Source organism: Medicago truncatula, chromosome 8, assembly GCF_003473485.1.
Source record: "Medicago truncatula cultivar Jemalong A17 chromosome 8, MtrunA17r5.0-ANR, whole genome shotgun sequence".
Taxonomy (NCBI): domain Eukaryota; kingdom Viridiplantae; phylum Streptophyta; class Magnoliopsida; order Fabales; family Fabaceae; genus Medicago; species Medicago truncatula.
This window is the reverse complement of record NC_053049.1, coordinates 40,537,589-40,556,887: the sequence shown is the minus strand read 5'-3', so window position 1 is coordinate 40,556,887 and position 19,299 is coordinate 40,537,589. Positions and strand designations below refer to the sequence as shown.

Genomic DNA, 19,299 nt, shown 5'->3' with positions numbered 1-19,299 from the left:
ATTTTTGTTCGTTGTTGATGACACTCGGTCATACTAGTTTATTTGGTTAATTTTTATGCCTTTTTGAGCAAGTTAGGGATTAGGTTGATATTAGTCAGAAGTGTTAAGGGGTCATAATATGTCTTTGTAATGTGGAATTTTTTACACAACTTTGGTCACTTTCTTCAAGTTGAAACCACCGGAAATTTCATGCCACGATGGACCTATATCGTGGCAAGTTTGGAGGAGTGTCAAAGTGAGAATTTGAATTTTTGTCACAACCGTAGCATGTTGGATACTTGTCGTGGCACGATTGAACAATAATTGAGCCAACCATGTAGGATTAATGACACATTGTGGCACAATATGCATCTTCTCGTTTTATTCCATTAACTTGGATGGTGTGAGCTTGTTCGCATGTTCATGTTTTACGTTTTTAGGTAGTGATGTTGAATTTGTATTTGTATCTCATGAATTCTACGGGTTTGAATGAATGAATATCATTTTTCCGTAAAAAAAAAAAAAAAAAAAGTTGGCATTAATACTAATAAACGCTAACTAAGTTGGCATTAATAATACATGAACTTGTTTGCATGTTCATGAAGTGAGTGGGGCTCACCAGAGTCAGGGCAATTGTCAATACTCAAAAACGCTAACAAAAGCACTTACAAATAATCTATCATGTATGTTCGCCTCAAATTTCTTTTTCTTACTCAATATTTACCGAGCAGTTATTTAATATTTGATGTGAAGGTTTTGAAAATCCCCACATGCATAGTTTTATCTTGAAGCAAAATATAGGGTACAAAGGGACTTGGACGTATATTTATTCGGATTTAGAAAACTACTCTTTATCTAGTGATCTAGAGCTAGCCGTATATCTATGTATTTATATAAATGATCATGGCTATGCATGGATCAAAAAGAAGGGACATGAAATGGGTAACTCTCGGAAGATCAAGGTTTCTGTTAATTTGTTTTCTTCTTCTTCTTCTTCTTTCATCTTATGTTACTTCTTCTCATCAATACACTGACCAAAAAGCAACACCAGCTTCCAATGAGACCAAAGGGGTTGATATTCATGCTAAAGTATTTTATAAACACACTTGGCCGGTAAGTGTTTTCAATATTCACAAATACTTTATATATACAATTTGTTAAAAAAAAGTAATAGTATTGAGATCTTTTAGGGTTATATATGAGCATGTGGATTTTGAACTGATGATCTTTGTGGTGCATCTAGGGGATGAAATTTGGTTGGAGAATTATAGTAGGCACCATAATTGGATTTCTGGGATCATCATTTGGCACTGTAGGAGGTGTTGGCGGGGGTGGCATATTTGTGCCCATGCTTACCCTAATTGTTGGATTTGATGCAAAATCAGCAACGGCAATATCAAAATGTAAGAACAACTAATTAATTTTTAAAAAATGCATTTGAATTATCCTTTAAAAAATGCATTTAAATTATGTTAGGTTAAATTTTCAACAATTCAGTAATAAAATGCATGTGTGCTGTGGATGACACATAGGTTGCCTCCATTGCCTCATAACATTCAGAATGCTATCAATACTTATATATAAAAATATATACTTAGTTTTTGTATAATAATTCTTCTTCTAATTATACATTTTATTTAATCTAATGTATTTCTAATTTTATCATTTTTATAATATTATTTAAATCTGCTAAAAAAAAAAAATTAAATCTGTAATTAAGAAATCAATCAAATCTCATTGCGATTTAAACAATTCCAGTGCAATATAAAAATAATATAGACATCATTTTGATCTTTTGTTAGTTGAGAGATCTTATTTGGTGATTTTGTTTTTTTTTTTTTTTTTTTTGTGAAAAAACGGGGCTAAAACCATGCTTGCCAAAATTATTTTAATTGTTTCCCTCAAAAAAATTATTTAATTGTTCACTCAAAAAAAAGTTATTTAATTGTGATATATGTCAAAAAAATTATAACTAGATACCATAAAATTAATCAATATACAATTAATAATAATAGAAAAGCGGACAAATGTTAGTATTATAACTATCTATCTATCAAGAATAATTGTTCCATGCTTTATTTTCTATCTTTTCACTGGTTTCAGTAAATAAAATTAATTTTTTGAGAAGTGTAAATAAAATTAATTATTAGCTTTTTTTTCTTGAAGAAATTATTATTAGCTTTGTTTATCTGTATGAAGTATGAACAATTTTTTTTTTTAAGGAGGAACAAATTGTTTTTATTTCCTCGAGTGTGCGTGCAAGTAAAATATTTGGCATATATATTCTTTGTTCCTTGTTTTTTCCGGAATATTGCAACATCTTAAGTAATTAGTACTTTATCTTGTACTAGCATGAAATACAACGTTCTTAAGTATCCTTCTTTTCCTTAGTTAGTTTTCATTTTATTTGGTATAAACTTATTGATCCTTTCCCCCCTAAATTTTACTACTTAATAAAATAAACAACAACAACGATAATAATAACAAAAAAAACAATGATTGTCAATAATAATATTTATAAATAAATATGACAATTAATAATATAGGATATCTTCTGACCCTAAAAAAATATAACATTTCTTTTGAACACCAATTCCTAGTAATGTATAAATAGCATCCGAAACTCAACGTGTGTAGATTTCCTCTCTAATCAAGCTAGGTTTGATTATGACAGGGTCGACCCAAAGGGGTCGCAAGTATGGCGGATGCCTTAGGCTTCAAACTTTTGAAGATAATAAATTAGGTGTATTAGTGTTATTTGTCTCTTGAATATAAGTCAAATGTAGTTTTGATCTCTGCAAAAAAAAAAAAAAAAAATCCCTATAATTTCATTTTTTTTTACTTTTAGTTATTTATATCATCGCATTATAAAAAATTGTGATACGGCAAACCGAGTCAACATTTTTTAAAGTATTTGTTTATGTATATATCCTAGTCAACTTTTTTAATAATATACTTAGACATAAATTAAAATAATTTAGGGTTACTTGTTCTTCCCTTCCAATCATCTTCCTCTTTACTATCATCTTTTTCCCAACCCTTGACTCTCACCGGAAGAACCCCAAAAACATCTTAAAACCGCATTGGCACAAGAAAAATGCTAGAGGCCATTGTGCACAAGTGGGTGCCCAATACCGCGACTCAAGAAGGACAAGGAACCTTGTGTCTAGCCTATTGCCTTGGCTTTTGGCAAGCATAATCCCGTGTTTGACGGCCTGTCCAGGCACCAGCGCCCTACATAGTCATTTTTATCTTGAGTTGTGCATCGTATAATCGATCTTGTGTCATCCAATGTGTCTCATATGATTATCAACCAAAAAGGACAAAATTCCTCTTTCTAACCAATATAACATGTGCTATATGTTGTCTTAGTGTTTCTTATAATATTTTTGTCAAAGTATCATTTCTCTATTAAAATACGTAATATGGATTGAATGCATATGTGTTTGTTTGTTTGGTGTGAAGTCATGATTACTGGTGGAGCAGGAGCAACTGTTTTATACAACTTGAAGAAAAGACACCCAACACTTGACCTGCCTGTGATTGACTATGATTTAGCACTTCTTTTCCAACCAATGTTAATGCTTGGAATCAGTCTTGGTGTTGCTTTCAATCTCATTTTCCCTGACTGGATGTTAACAACTTTGCTAATCATATTTTTCACTGGTGATTGAGACCTGATTCCTTCAAAATTGAATCTTAAATTTCTTTTCTTTAATTAAAGTTCTTATCCATGTTGATATAGTTTTGGATATATGGGAACAGGTATTTCAGTTAACGCTTTCTTAAAGGGTGTTAACACTTGGAAAAAAGAAACCCTTACCAAGAAGGTTGCTTATACATAACTCATTCTTTAGAATGAAGGTCATTTTGGTTCTTCAAGATTTTTGTTCGGGTCAATTTAGTCCGTAACAAAAATAATAAAACACAAAGCACTCACATTTTAATACCATAGAGAAATTAATCCCTCTACTATGGTGAGTTAAGGACTAATTTGTCCTAGGTATAAAAAAAGTCTACTTTTGATTTTATTTTTTGGGACTAAATTGACACGACACGAAAATTGTAAAGGACCGAAATGGATCTTCTCTCTTTATATTAAATTTCATTTTTTATTTTTTTTATTTTGCATTTTGATGATTTATTTTAATGCATCCATGTTACAATTCCAGGAAGCTAAGGACAATTCACAATTAAATGGTAATTTTTAAGATATAACTTCTGTTTGTAGAAAAAAGTAAAATTAGAAACCAAATTTAGAGTGGGAAAAAATGAAATTTATCTTTAATTCACTTGTCACTAAATCTAGTGACATAATTGAAGATGAATTTCATAGTTCTTTTTCTCTTTGCAATATCTATCGCTAATTTAATTTTTTTTTCCTAGTAATCATGCATTCTCTATACGTTATATATGTTAGTCATTATAGTACATAAATAGAGACAATGGTAACCATATATACATTTCTTTTTAAGGAAGTAACCATATATACATGTCATGCTATATTTGTGCCTCAGATATTAGGACAGAAGATGCTACACTTGATCTTCAAATAGGGGAATCAGTCAATGAAAATCAAACCAATACCAATCTACCAAGAAAAAAGGTAGTAGGAAATAAATGCTGCTTAATTATTCCATGTCCAAGCAATGCTAAATAACATCAAGAATTCTTCAAGAATAAAGAGCAGTCAATCACAGTACACTATTTGACACAATTTAAGGAGGTGTGGCTGAAAAATAGGAAGTGAACAAATAAATCATGCAATTAAAACTTACCAATTGTGTCTTGAAAAATTCTTGATGTTATTTTTCTAGAGAAATAGCATTTTCCGTCCAACATATATTTTTTTTTTCTAATGAAATATGAAAATGCCATGAATGTGTAGGTTTCTGTTATCGAGAATGTTTATTGGAAGGAACTTGGACTTCTTTTCTCTGTTTGGATCATGATACTTGCATTACAGATAGGAAAAGTAAGTATATATCTCATGAGCTATATATTCAACTCAAAATTAGTTGATATTTTTTTTCCATATTCTTGTATACATGAGTAAACAAGGAAGGATGATTATTTATGCTTTTGTTTTGAAACAGAATTACACAACAACTTGCTCGTTGATATATTGGATATTGAATCTACTTCAGGTATATATATAATTTATAGATCTATATAGAAGAATTAAATAGCTAGAAACTCAAAGTTGTATGCAACTAATTAATCTATAAAACGCACCAATACTTCAAATTGAAGGATCATTCAGTTTCTAGCACCGATATGATTTTGGTCTAATTCAATTACTTTTCTTTTCTCACATTATTAGTGATGTTTACGTCGTGTCTATGTATGTGTCGTGCTTTATATATCCAGGTTAATCAACGAAGCATATATATGGCCTCAAAGTTGTGTCTTGAGAATCAATGAAATGTATATAATAATAGGATGGGTATGACTTTCTTCTTTTTCCCTTGTTTTTTCAGGTACCTATAGCTATAGGAGTGAGTGGATATGAGGCTATACTTTTATACAAAGGAAAAAGAGTTATAGCTTCCAATGGAGATCAAGGAATAAATTGGAGTGTGAAGCAGTTAATTCTATATTGTTCATGTGGCATAATTGCTGGAATAATCGGTGGCTTGCTTGGTCTTGGTGGAGGATTTATCTTAGGGCCACTTTTCATTGGACTTGGAATCCCTCCTCAGGTACCTTAATTCTATCCTTTTCTTTACCATAAAATCTATATTTAGATGTATTTTTGAACTAATAAAGAGATTTATGTTACTATGTTCGTATATATGTTTGTGTTTTGATTGGGGAATTTTCTATTAAGGTGGCAAGTGCTACATCCACTTTTGCAATGACATTTTCTGCATCTATGTCTGTGGTGGAATATTACCTTCTGAAACGTTTTCCAATTCCATATGGTAAGTGCATGGATAAATTTGAATTTTTTTTTCTCTAAAACATTTAATATTCAACGTTTGATTATTCTTGCAGCTCTTTACTTTGTAGTTGTAGCCACTGTTGCTGCACTTGTTGGGCAACATTTGGTGAGAAAGCTTATTGCCTTATTAGGAAGAGCATCAATTATCATTTTCATCCTAGCCCTCACAGTTTTTGTGAGTGGTATATCACTAGGCAAGTATCGTTAAGTTGTGTGTTTTGCATTTATATATAGATTAAGATGAGATGACTTAACTTCTTTTTTTCCCTTCAAATTACAGGTGGAACAGGCATAGCAAATCTAATTAAAAGGCTTGAAAACAAAGAGTACATGGGATTTGGTAACTTATGTTCGTACGCGGTTAGGAATTAAAGTTCAATATGTGTAAAACTTGAGGACAAAGATTTTTACTTCACAATAGTTTTGTGTTGTCAAGTTGGTATCAAAAGTACAACATGTGTGGTTGGAAATCAGCATTTAGGACATACGGTAAGTGTAAAGCTATACCTTAAACGTGCGAATGAATGCAAACCAACTTGGTTCCAATTTTCTAACATGTAATATATCTTTTTATTTTGACAAATAAACATGCATATTATATCATTTCTCACGATATAAAACTACACATTACACACATAACCAAAACCCAAGATTGCAAGAACAAAACATTACAAAAACAATTGTAGTTTTTTTTTTTTTTGGGTTAAATATGATTTTGGTCCCTATAAAATAGAGATCTTTCAAGTTTAGTCCTTACTTAATTTTAATAGTTCTTTTAGTCCCTAAAAAAAATTTCTGCATTCAGTATTAGTCCTTCATCAATTCAAATTTGTTTAATTTATGTTTAAACTCTTGAGTTTTTGAACAATTTTTTACAGATGTATTAAGAACGTTACCAAAAGTTCCTATGTAAAAAATTGTCGCAAAATTTGATTTCTACGTCCAAATTTTGTTAATTTTATCTTTAACTTTCGCTGTTTTAAAAAATTCATATCTAATTCGTTTCATGTTAAAAAATTCTAAATTTTAGTAAATGAACCTTTCATAGTGTTCTAAACTTATCTTAAAAAAATCGTTCAAAAATTGAAGAGTTTAAGGATAATTAAACAAACTTTGTTGTAACAGGGCCTAAAATTAGAAGTAATTTTTTTTTGTAGGGACTAAAAAACCTATTAAAATTAAGTAAGGATTAAAAAGTAACTTTATCTACATAAAACTTGTAAATTACTTCTATATTTGAATCCTTAACTAGTGTCCTAAGGACATTGCTTAACAAGACCCAAATTACTTATATATCATTAAGATGAACAACATTTTTTTTTTTGAGAGAAAGATGAACAACATTTGAAGTGTTCTACTTGTGAATCAATAGCATCCTATCCAAATTCTATTTGCAAATCAATCATTTACATCAAATAATCTCACATATGGTTTTGGATTTAGAGTGGGAAATAGTTTACTTTCTCAATATGAAGCCTAACCAACACATGCGCTATGAGTCGTAAGTGAAACAAAATAGAACTATTAAAGACGGATTCATGAGAATGAAGTGTCGAATTTTTCTATATGGAATGGATGTATGAAAGGTGAATGCACAACTGTGAGTACATAAGCACTATTTATTATTAGAAATCAGATAAGGGGAGGGAAAATGCAAGGGTGGAGTGTAATAGTGGACAGGATTGAGGATTGAGAATAAAAGATTAAGAGCCTCTTTGAAATAATTTTTGTTTTTCAGTTTTTGAAATATACAAGTCATCTTCTCACAATAGTTATCCTTTTACATGTTTTAGTTTTAGTCCCCAAAACTAAAAAATTCAAAACAATTTTCAAAATTGTAATTTTAAAAAATAGTTTAGCAAAAAAGTTTTTAATTTTCAAGTTTTTAAAAACCAAAAAAGAGTTTTTGGAAATTGTTTCAAACATGCTCTAAGATGCTAAAATGTGTAAATGACGCTCTTATTTAAAAAGTTGGCTGAGCGAGAAAGATATATTTCCTTTTTTTTTTTTTATAGATAAAGAATTTAGAGCAGTGCTAAATGATGCGATTGGTTTTTCGTGTAAAACACACGACCGTGTTATTGAATATGCAATCCAACACTTGTGTGCTATATTTTTTTATTATTATTAAACTATCATATTCAAAACCGAAAAAAATATTTTCAACACCAAACCGCTAATCTCTAGTTTGACAGCATAAGTAAAACTAAACTCCAATTACAATTCTTAAACAATAGAAACAAGGGGTAATTGTAACAAAAAAAAAAAAGTAATAGTCAATTTGGTTCATAAATATGTAATGAGTAGTCATAATAATTCTTTTAATGTATCAAAATTTTAAAATAGTCCTTAATTGTGCATTTCGCTAGTCCAAATATTGTGAGTACCGAGATATTATTTTAGTGTTTGAATCTATGTTGACTAATATAGTGTACAATCAAAAACTATTTTAAAATTTTGATATATTGAGGAATTATTGTAACTAATCATTATACATTCAGAGATCAAAATGACATTTAAAATTTATTGTAATTGCCTCTAAAACATAGATAAACGTAAAAAAAAATCACATAAACGAAGCACACCGTCATAACTTTTGTCAATATACAAACAGATTTGAGCAAATTACAATCGTTTAGATGAATTTATCCATGTATCTCAATGCCAAAATATGAGTAAATAGGCAATTACCCCCTGAAATTGTAAGTTTCATCAATTACCCCCCTGAAATTAAGAAAACTTCAAATACCCCCTTGAAATTGCATGACGTTGATAAAATTCAATAATTTTATTCCAAAAACTTAAGAGGAGACATAAAGCTAATTGTTAATTGTTTGTCTTTAATATCATTTGAGGAAACATAATCTTTAATATAAATTTTAAAGTTTGGGGGGCATTTTGCACATAAGTGCAAAACTTCAGGGGGGTATTTGCAAAACGTTATGTTGACTAACAGAAAAACTTAACGAAAGGGGTAAATTGATTAACGTTGTGCAATTTCAGGAGGGTAATTGAAGTTTTGTTAATTTCAGAGAGATAATTAACAAAACTTACAATTTCATGGAGTAATTGTCTATTTACTCGTCAAAATATATTTCATATAATTACTGTAGTCAAAGGCTTGTTTTTTTTTTTTAAATAATAGTCAAAGGCTTGTCTATTTGTGTGAATAAAGAAAAAATAACTAGAACATCATTATTTGACTGTTGGTGTGTATCCCGTGAATTGATTATCGTACTAACTAGCATTTTTCTTTCAAGAATTTAATTTGTGCACAAGTTGTTTTTAACAATTGAAGATTGAACGAAAGCAAAACAAGTTTATGAAAATAAGTTAAATGAGTTAGAGTTAAAATCAGGTTACAAACAAAATATTTCTAATTCATTTATATCGTGAAAGAGTTGCAGAAGTTGTTTATATTAATACCATTGAAGATAAATAAGGGTTTTTGGTTTTTCGTGTGTATATTAGGGGAGTTAGAATGTTAGAACATGGAAATGGAGGGGTGGAATTCTAAGAGGAGAAGAAGAGGAGCGTAATGATAGCGGTGGTGTGTTACTGGAGGCCAGGTGGAGAAGAAGAAGGAAAAAAAAAAAACGAATTAAAAGAAAAATAAATGGAGTGTGTGTGATGTGCAGAGTTTGTGCGATGAGTAATAGAAGAGTGGAGGGAGTTTTGGATATTGAATTTGAAATTCAAAATTAAGAATGAATTGTGTTGAAGAAGGAAGAACAAGAGTGATACAACTAGCATTTTTTCTTGTCAAAAAAAAAACTAGCATTTTTTCGCTTGACGTGAGAAGATTTGAAAGGAAAATTTGTCTTTTTTGCTATTGAGAAGAAGTGTTTTGTCTTGTAGGAGATTTTCTAATTTAAACAAGAAACAAAAAAAAAAATTAATCGAATGTACATTTTAAAAAATTAAACTTAGAGAATAAAAATTCATTTATGTCGTCCCGTGATTATAGCTCAGTTGGTATGACAATGCATTATTATATGCAGGGGTCGGAGTTTCGAACTCTGTACATCCCACTTATTCATGTGAATTCTAGCCACTAGGCTGTCTGACAAAAAAAAATTAATTTATATGTTTTTTTGGGATTTCTCATAGATTATCTTTAATATAGGTGATATTATTCAAAACGTGTCGGACATCAAATATTTCAATTGAGATTCGAATATTAGTTCACTAAGATCATATGGAAGCACCATCTCTCTCTTCATTTTGGGTCTCATTTAATAAATCTTAATAAAATTGATACTTATTAAGTATGTGATGATATGAATTCAATTTAAACATCTAATTTAGGGTGCTTGTTGTGGATGGTCTAAGATGTGAAAGTGGTGACTCATTCCTCTATGCCAATCCCCATTGTTTAATTTGAGTCATTTATTTGTATAGAGACAATATTTATTGAGACAAGGCATAGAGACAAAACATTTATTGAGATTTCTTCTTTTCTTACTCAAAACATTTACCGAGCGGTTATATAACATTTGATGTCAAAGTTTTGAAAATCTCTACATGCATTGGTGTGATTGTCTTAGTCTTATCTTGAAAACTACTCTTGAGCTATCAGTGTCTACATTTACATGATGATGGTTGTGCGTGGATCAGAAAGGAGGAACGTGAAATGGGTAATTCCCGGAAGATCAAGGGTTCTGATAATTTCTCTTCTTCTTCTTTCATCTTATGTTACTTCTTCTCATCAATACACCGACCAAAAAACAACACCACCATCCAATGAGACCAAAGGGGATCATGCTAAAGTTTTTTATAAACACACTTGGCCGGTAAGAGTGTTCAATATTCACAACTTTATATCATCACATTGTTTAATTTCATCAAATTTTATGTGTATATTATTATTATATATTTCATCCGTCTTAAATTATAAGTTGCTTTGTAAAAATGTGTCTCAAATTATAAATAGTTTTACAATATCAATAAAATAATTGTGTTATTTTTTCTATTATACCATTAATTATTTGTTACTCTTTCTTTCAATTATTTAATTTTTCTTTCTTTCTAACAAAAAAAAAATTATCTTTCTCATACCATTTATTAAAGATAATTTTGTAAATCAACTCATAATATCTTTTTTCCATGTAAAATTAATTATATTTTTTAATACGTGTGAAATAATTAAAATGACTTATAATTTGGAACGTAGAGAATATAATATAACTTGAGTCAACCCACATGGCTCGGCTTGGTGGGGTAGTCTTACATTGGAGTTGGTTCTTCTCCAAGTCCTAGTTCAAATTCTCCTACACCATTTTTTACAGGTTAGTCCATATTACACTTACGTAAATGGACGGTGGAATCAATCCCCATATCATTGGATTAGATATCAAATTTTTTTAAATATATATAACTTGGTCAATTTCAAAGTAAATAAGCACTATGTGTTAATTAAATTCTTAAAGTTAAATAGAGTATCTATATAACTTGAGTCATATGTATTTGACTCAAAATTAGACTAGATACATTTGACTTTTCATTTATTACACTATTTAAAGACTAGAGGGGAAATTTAATTAAGCATGTGGATATTGAATTGATAATTAATCTTTGTGGTGCATGTAGGGGATGAAATTTGGTTGGAGAATAATAGTTGGCACCATACTTGCATTTCTTGGATCTTCATTTGGGACGGTGGGAGGTGTTGGTGGGGGTGGCATTGTTCCCATGCTTACCCTTATTATTGGATTCGATGCAAAATCAGCAACAGCAATATCAAAATGTAAGAATATGTGTCGAGTAATATAGCATTGGTTTGATTAACAAATATCTTTTGATTACTCTTTAAAGATTTTAAATTAAGAAAGTTAAAGAATATCTCAGATCTTTAAGGAGTTAAATACTTCAATTTTCAATGCATTTAAGATCTTTAAAGAGAAAAATGCATTTATTATATGTACTTGTTAGCATTTCCTTTAATAAATTAGATAGATATTTAATGTGAACAATGCATTTATACTAGGTTAGGTTAGGGTTTTTTTATATAAAAGAGGACAAAGCCAAAACAAAAAAAACAACTACTACTATGAAACTAAGACAACATTCCTACGCATACAAGTACCATAAATATCCGGATGATCTATATCCGGGTGATCTATAGAAATGTTAAAGTCAACAAATCAATCAACACTTTTACTCTCTTTGTGTCATATGTGGTTGATTTTCCCCTCCTAACTACCTCATTTTTAACGGCTTCTGAATACGGTGAACTTATACAATCCATGCCCAATTAAAAACCAACCCCTTCAATTAAAAAAAATAGTTATAAAATCGTAGGAAACTATACGAAGCTATACTTGGATTGCGTGAATGCAATCATGAAATACATGAAGAATAATTTCATCCCCATTACCACAACACAAACAAGTGGGAGAGATCCCTACACCCCATTTACTCCTTCAAAAATGTGCTGGCAATAAATAAAAGTTTGAATGTGATATGGTTCATGCCATTTCCAAAGTGTTTTCCAATCTCCCTCTGTTGTCGGAAAATTCTTTAAAGATCATTATCAAGGACTTTTATACTTCTCACCTCATTGTATATGCTGAATATCAAACCTCAACTTTCTAACCAATATAACACGTGCTACATGTTGTCTTAGTGTGTGTCCTATTTTTAAAGTATCATTTCTCTATTAAAATAGATAACATGGATTTTTGTTTGTTTGGTGAAGGCATGATTACAGGTGGAGCAGGAGCAACTGTTTTATACAACTTGAGGCAAAGACACCCAACACTTGACCTGCCTGTGATTGACTATGATTTAGCACTTCTTTTTCAACCAATGTTAATGCTTGGAATCAGTCTTGGTGTTGCTTTTAATGTCATTTTTCCTGACTGGATGATAACATCTTTGATACTAATATTTTTCACAGGTACTAAGAGTTCCTTCAAAACTGAGTCTCAATTTCTTTTTCATGAAATGCCCATTTTGATTTTTGAATGTACCGGAGCATCAATGTTGTAGTCCTAAATTAACCAAAATTACAAAAATCATTATCAAATAATGTGTCTCTCTTTAGTCATTATGGTCTTGAATGTGTTTTTTTATATTAGTTTGATCCATCAAATAACTTAATCAGGAATAAAATAGACATTGCCTCCCAGATTAAAGGATAAATTATATTTGTACAGTTGTTTTAGAATAACTATCTTATAGTTGCATTGTGTTTTTACTCTTTCTCCTCCTCTCTCTCTTGTTTTTATCCCAGATAAATAAGAAGAAAAATGTTGTCTCAAAAGTTGTTCATGATCGTACAAATATTATTTCTTTATTGAAGTGACAATCACTAAAGTAATTGTTTACTCTATTAATTTCTTTGACACTGCTTATCCATTGATGTAGTTTTGGATATATGTAACAGGCATTTCAGTTAAAGCTTTTTTAAAAGGTGTTAACACCTGGAAAAATGAAACTCTTGCTAAGAAGGTTACGTAAACATAATTAATTCTTTATAGTATTTTATATTTTTTTTTGTATTTTTATGCTTTGTTTAATGCTTATCCCTGTACAATTTCAGGAAGCTAGAGACAATTCACAATTAAATGGTGATTAATCTGACATCATTTCTGTTACTACAAAATTAGAGGGGAAAAAAATGAAATTCATCTCTAATCACTTGCCAAAATTTAGTGACAAAATTGTAGATGAATTTCTTTTTTTTTTTCTCTCTAAATTTCTATCGCAAATTTAACTAATTTTTCCTAGCTACATGTCAACTAATACAGACCATTGTAACCATATATACATGTCATGCTAAAATTCTTTCTCAGATATTAGAAGGATTGAAGATGTTGAACTTGACCTTCAAGCAGGGGAATCAGTCAATGATAATCATACTAATACCAATATACAAAGGAAAAAGGTATAGTAGGAAACAAATACTGATATATCATGCTTAATTATTCCATATCCAACACACACACACATATGTATGTATGTATTCTTTCTAATGAAATCTGAAACTGTCATGCATGAATGCAGGTTTCTGTTATTGAGAATGTTTCTTGGAAGGAAGTTGGACTTCTCTTCTTTGTTTGGATCATGATACTTGCATTACAGATAGGAAAAGTTAGTATATATCTCATGAGCTATAACTCAACTCACAATTATTTGAGCTTTTTCATATTCTTGTATACATATACATGAAGTTTGATTTTCTCTGGTGTCAATTTTGATAGACTAGTTTGACTTTTCTAACAAAAAAAATATGAAGTAAAACAAAGATTAGTGACCATGTATGCTTTTGTTTTGAACAGAGTTATACAATAACTTGCTCTGTGGCATATTGGATATTGAATCTACTTCAGGTAATAAACCAATATTGATAAATAAACTTAATTTATGTAGTGAACCAACTCTCCTAATTGAAAGTGTGTTTGGTGTCCAACAATGACACAACCAATACTTCTGATTTAATTCTATTACTTCTCTTTTCTCAAATTTTTACTATGTTTATGTGTCAATGTTGTGTCGAGTGTTCATGTATGTATGTGTTTCATGGAGCTTAATCTACCAAGCCAATAATATGGCCTCAAAGTTAAATGTTGAGCACCTAAGACACTGATTTGTTCTCAAATTTAAATATAGTTTAAGAACTGATGAAGTATAGATCAATATCATGGTCATTACTTCCTTTTTTTAATTTCTTGTTTTTTTAGGTACCTATAGCTGTAGGAGTAAGTTCATATGAGGCTGTGCTTTTATACAAAGGGAAAAAAGTTATAGCTTCCAAGGGAGATCAAGGAATAAATTGGAGTGTGAAGCAGTTAATTCTATATTGTTCATGCGGCATAATTGCTGGCTTAATTGGTGGCTTACTTGGTCTTGGTGGAGGATTTATCTTAGCGCCACTCTTCCTTGGACTTGGAATCCCTCCTCAGGTATCTTTATTTTATTTCTTCTCTTTTCCATAATATACATATATATACTAATTAAATGAGATTTATGAGAGTATGTTTGCAATTCTGATTCGATAATTTTCTTTGAAGGTATCAAGTGCTACATCCACTTTTGCAATGACATTTTCTGCATCTATGTCTGTGGTGGAATATTACCTTCTGAAACGTTTTCCCATTCCATATGGTAAGTGTATGGATAAATTTAATATTTGAATTTTTTTTCTCTAGAACACTTAATATCAAATTATACAATGGTGTGATTCAACTAAAAGGGTAGGAAAAAGGGATTGCTACACTAAAAGAAGGCAATAATTGGTTGATTATTTAATATTCAACGTTTGATTATTCTTGCAGCTCTTTACTTTGTAGTTGTAGCCACTGTTGCTGCACTTGTTGGGCAACATTTGGTGAGAAAGCTTATTGTCTTATTAGGGAGAGCATCAATTATCATTTTCATCTTAGCCCTCACAGTTTTTGTGAGTGGAATATCACTAGGTAAGTGTCGTTAATTTGCTTTCATTTTCTTTTGGGAGGATTTTGCTTTCGTTATTTTGTGAGGGCACTAGTCCTCTTAGAAATTATGACTACTAAAATATATATTGTTTCATTAAAATAGGGACATAAAAAATAGGTTATAGAGAAATAAGCGCAGATACTAATCACTGCTAGTTGTTAAAGAAGATTGATACAATTCCTTGATTCTCTGTGTGTGTGTTTGGCCAAACGATAAAGTTAATCTAAAAATTAAGGCGATCATCTTAATTTGATATGAAGAAAAAAAATTGGCCCGTTGTTAACTCGAAAAAAAAAAAACATCAATTATATATAATTAGATCCTTGCTTGTTTACAAATTTAAACGTTACTTAGGTAAATATCCCCTGACTATTTCCTCTGATTCTCTTATTGATGTTGTGGTAGCTTTTGATTTGTTGCTACTGTTTAAATCACGACTATTTGTTTCATGTCACACAATATAGGAAATAATGTTTTTACATATGTATTCAGTTATTTATAGATTGCTTAACTTTTTTCGTTCCTTCAAATTACAGGTGGAACAGGCATAGCAAGTCTGATTAAAAGGACTGAAAACAAGGAGTACATGGGATTTGGAAGCCTATGTGCGTACCGTGTCAGGAATTAAAGTTAAATATATAAAACGAGTAGAGATTTTTACTTCGCAAGAGTTGTGAGGTTGGGATAGTATAAATCAGCTGCATCATCTACTTAGTATTTTAGAACTATTTCATATTGAGGATTCATCTTAACAATGATGTGTCGAATTTTTCTTACATGGAATGGTTGAATTGTATGATAGGTGAATACACAAGTTGTGAGTTGTGAAAGGGTACAGTTGCCTGTTTACATATCGCAAGCCTTATGCAAATGGATTTGAGAGCTCAAAATACCAGGGACAAAAAAAACTTTCATTTGGCAGATTTAGCATTGAGCAATAAGCAATGAACTATTTTGACAAAAGCTAGAATAGAATTTCAGAAGACGACTTGAACAACACATAAACCTGGACATATAGCCATATAGCTTATTCATGAAATGAACCATAAAGTTTTCAGTTGCTTAAACAAAAAATTGTATTAAGAAAAAGTCGTTTCCACTCTAAGGTTAGGAATCAGTGACTGAAATTGAAAGGGAGTCATAGGCAAAGAATCTGGGGATTAAGAAAGAATCTCAAGATGCTGAAATGAGTACAAACACGAACAACCACGAAGGCGTCGACTCTCTTAATTCCAACAAAACTTAAATTTCCCAATTACATAGTTAACGAATTACCTTGAGCAAACAGAACATAGGTAATCAGGGTAACAATATAAGTAAATTTCTGTTCACGGACAAACTATTCAATACACCGAACCATTTATCTTTAATAAAAATAACAATAGATTCATCTCAGTTTAAATTTGTATGTGAAACGAAACTAAGTGACGTTTGGATATACAGCTTAATGGTGTGTTTGCCTTATTGTGCGAAAGAGATTGTGTGCAAATTTTTACAATTCAGATTAAAGAAGGGGAAAATAAGTGTGTGGCAATAAGCTAAAAGGATGAGTCAAAATCAGATTAGTACAAAATATTTCCATTGTTATTGCGAAAGAACTTGTGCACAGGTTATTTTTTGGCAAATAAAGATTGAATTATCAAAAAACAATATGGAAGAACCAGGTTATGAAAAACCTATTACCATTCATTGATATTGTAAAAGAGTTTGTGCACAGGTTGTTTTATTACAATTGAAGATTGAATTTCAGCAAAATCAGCTTATGACAGTACATGGATGAGCTTATGAAAATAAGCTAACTCAGGTCCTATAAGCAAAAGATTTCCACAATAATATGCCATAAGACATAGGCAAATAAATTCTTTCAAAAAAACATAACCAGAACATCTGGTATCTATCTTAACGAGCAAAATCAAAAATCAGAAACAATTGTAGATAAAACAGATAAGCCAATTAACTAATACATTCAGAGAATATCACCATAAAACCAACAGCAAAAAACAACGTAACAATCATAATTCAAAACGCACAAAATTGTATTGGATATTCAACTAGAACATATAATAATTGTTTTCCAAACGAAGCTAATTAAACCGAAACTGAAACATTAAAAAGTTCAACAACAATAACAAAACAGAAACACTAGAACATCATCATTGAAACATTGAATCTAAGCTTCCGCCTTCTGGTAAACATAGGTAAGACCACACTTACCACAATAATGACGATCAAAATGATTAGCCATAAAAGTTCCAGCACCACACTCAGCATTAGGACACTCCTTCCTCAACCTCTGCACCTTACCAGAATCATCAACCTTATAAAACTGAAGAACAGCAAGCTTCACCTTCCTATGCTTGTGCTTGATCTTCTTAGGCTTGGTGTAGGTCTTCTTCTTACGCTTCTTAGCGCCACCACGAAGACGTAGGACAAGGTGAAGAGTGGATTCCTTCTGGATGTTGTAGTCGGCGAGAGTGCGTCCGTCTTCCAACTGCTTTCCGGCGAAGATGAGACGTTGCTGGTCAGGTGGAATTCCTTCCTTATCCTGGATCTTGGCTTTGACATTGTCGATTGTGTCGGAAGACTCAACCTCGAGGGTTATCGTCTTCCCTGTTAGGGTTTTCACGAAGATCTGCATCTTGCTTCGTTGGTTGCTGCAACTCTCACAAACGAATGGTTTCGGAATGAAGGCGATTAGGGTTTCTCGGAATTTATCTTCTAGGGTTTCGGATATTGGGCTTCGTTGTTGGGCCTCTTAACCCACATTTTATGAAAGTCCATTTCAAAATCCTAAAAACAAAAACAAAATTTAATAAAAAAACATTACCATTTGAATTTTTTTTTTACACTATTACCATTTTATATTATATTTAAAAAAAAATTGGTAGTGATATATTATATTTAACTATTCTTTCGCCTAAAAAAAAAAACTATTTATTCATCATCGGTCATGAATTATATTATATATTTTCTCCATTTATTTTGTTAGGAAATTGAGCAAGATAAGTCCTTATTCAATTTTATCATAAATCTTGTTTAAGAATTTTAAAAAATCAATTCAACATTTTTTTTTTGTTTGATCGAGCACATTTTATTTAAGCCAAATTAAACATTTTTTTTAGGGAAAGCCAAATTAATCATTTACACTTATGTATGTCTCACATTGAATTGAAGTTATTTGACAAAGTGTAATTAAGTTGTTTTAAAATTTTAGCAGATTTTTCTTTATTTAAATAATTGGGAAAGAGAAAAAATATATTAATTAAAGTGACATTAATATTCATTTTACAATTGTTTTCGTAGGGATTTGAAATTAATTAAATAGTACAAACTTTTTTTATTTGAACAATTGATAAAGTAATTATCACAATAATCTCACATGAAAGTAAGTGGATTCCCCAAACCATAATTTGATTAAGTTTTTGGTGAATGTAGCTACTAGTTAGACATTTCACAAACTTTAGAGCAGTTAGAAATGGATGGGTCCTATACAATGTGATTTAGTGCAGTTAGCAAGGGATGGGTCCTAAACAATGTGATCAATGTGCTGCTTTATAATGATAAGTACCTCTGTTTGATTTGGATTACGTACAACGTGATGAACGGGAAGAAGAAAAACAATCTTAGACAAGTTCACCGATAGCTGCATATTGTAGCTTTCATTCAATGCATGTTTGAACGCCATTTTATGGAGAGATATTAAAACAGCTTTTGTTTTATACTAAGGCTGGCACCAGACTTGCCCTCCAATGGAGTATTAACTAAGGTGTCATGCGTGGTCATGTGCTTGCATCTTCTCTTCTATCTAAGCTCTTAATAGCAATCTTATTCTTCCCAAGCAGATAAATCATGCTTCAAATCTCTGAAATACCAGTCAAATGGTGGGGGATTGGAACTCTAATATGTACAGTTGATATAAAAGGCAAAGCACATATTTG

General features: G+C 30.8%; 3 protein-coding genes across 3 annotated transcripts; 2 read left to right on the top strand and 1 right to left on the bottom strand.

Moving 5' to 3' along the window:
- Positions 1 to 737: 737 nt before the first annotated feature.
- LOC11413826 (sulfite exporter TauE/SafE family protein 3) lies at positions 738 to 6,506 on the top strand. Its single transcript, XM_003629849.3, has 12 exons — positions 738 to 1,092; positions 1,223 to 1,382; positions 3,445 to 3,645; positions 3,745 to 3,809; positions 4,152 to 4,179; positions 4,497 to 4,585; positions 4,868 to 4,954; positions 5,076 to 5,126; positions 5,460 to 5,681; positions 5,810 to 5,903; positions 5,977 to 6,117; positions 6,204 to 6,506. Exons 1-12 carry the CDS (start codon positions 877 to 879, stop codon positions 6,293 to 6,295), a joined length of 1,446 nt encoding a protein of 481 aa, XP_003629897.2. The 5' UTR covers positions 738 to 876; the 3' UTR covers positions 6,296 to 6,506.
- Positions 6,507 to 10,185: 3,679 nt separating this feature from the next.
- LOC11415913 (sulfite exporter TauE/SafE family protein 3) lies at positions 10,186 to 16,183 on the top strand. The gene is made up of 12 exons (XM_003629848.4): positions 10,186 to 10,716; positions 11,513 to 11,669; positions 12,621 to 12,821; positions 13,311 to 13,375; positions 13,467 to 13,494; positions 13,720 to 13,811; positions 13,931 to 14,017; positions 14,206 to 14,256; positions 14,608 to 14,829; positions 14,938 to 15,031; positions 15,202 to 15,342; positions 15,898 to 16,183. Exons 1-12 carry the CDS (start codon positions 10,516 to 10,518, stop codon positions 15,987 to 15,989), a joined length of 1,431 nt encoding a protein of 476 aa, XP_003629896.3. The 5' UTR covers positions 10,186 to 10,515; the 3' UTR covers positions 15,990 to 16,183.
- A 1,174-nt stretch (positions 16,184 to 17,357) lies between these two features.
- LOC11413825 (ubiquitin-40S ribosomal protein S27a) lies at positions 17,358 to 18,056 on the bottom strand. Its single transcript, XM_003629847.4, has one exon. The coding sequence runs from the start codon at positions 17,997 to 17,999 to the stop codon at positions 17,532 to 17,534; it is 468 nt and encodes a 155-aa protein (XP_003629895.2). The 5' UTR covers positions 18,000 to 18,056; the 3' UTR covers positions 17,358 to 17,531.
- Between the last annotated feature and the right edge of the window lie 1,243 nt (positions 18,057 to 19,299).

Coding starts and splice junctions, on each gene's coding strand:
- LOC11413826 (XM_003629849.3), top strand. CDS start 877: ATGATCATGGCTATGCATGGATCAAAAAGAAGGGACATGAAATGGGTA. Junction 1,383..3,444: donor AGCAACGGCAATATCAAAAT/GTAAGAACAACT, acceptor TTTGGTGTGAAG/TCATGATTACTGGTGGAGCA. Junction 5,904..5,976: donor ACGTTTTCCAATTCCATATG/GTAAGTGCATGG, acceptor TTATTCTTGCAG/CTCTTTACTTTGTAGTTGTA.
- LOC11415913 (XM_003629848.4), top strand. CDS start 10,516: ATGATGATGGTTGTGCGTGGATCAGAAAGGAGGAACGTGAAATGGGTA. Junction 13,812..13,930: donor CCAATATACAAAGGAAAAAG/GTATAGTAGGAA, acceptor GCATGAATGCAG/GTTTCTGTTATTGAGAATGT. Junction 14,018..14,205: donor TTGCATTACAGATAGGAAAA/GTTAGTATATAT, acceptor TGTTTTGAACAG/AGTTATACAATAACTTGCTC.
- LOC11413825 (XM_003629847.4), bottom strand. CDS start 17,999: ATGCAGATCTTCGTGAAAACCCTAACAGGGAAGACGATAACCCTCGAG.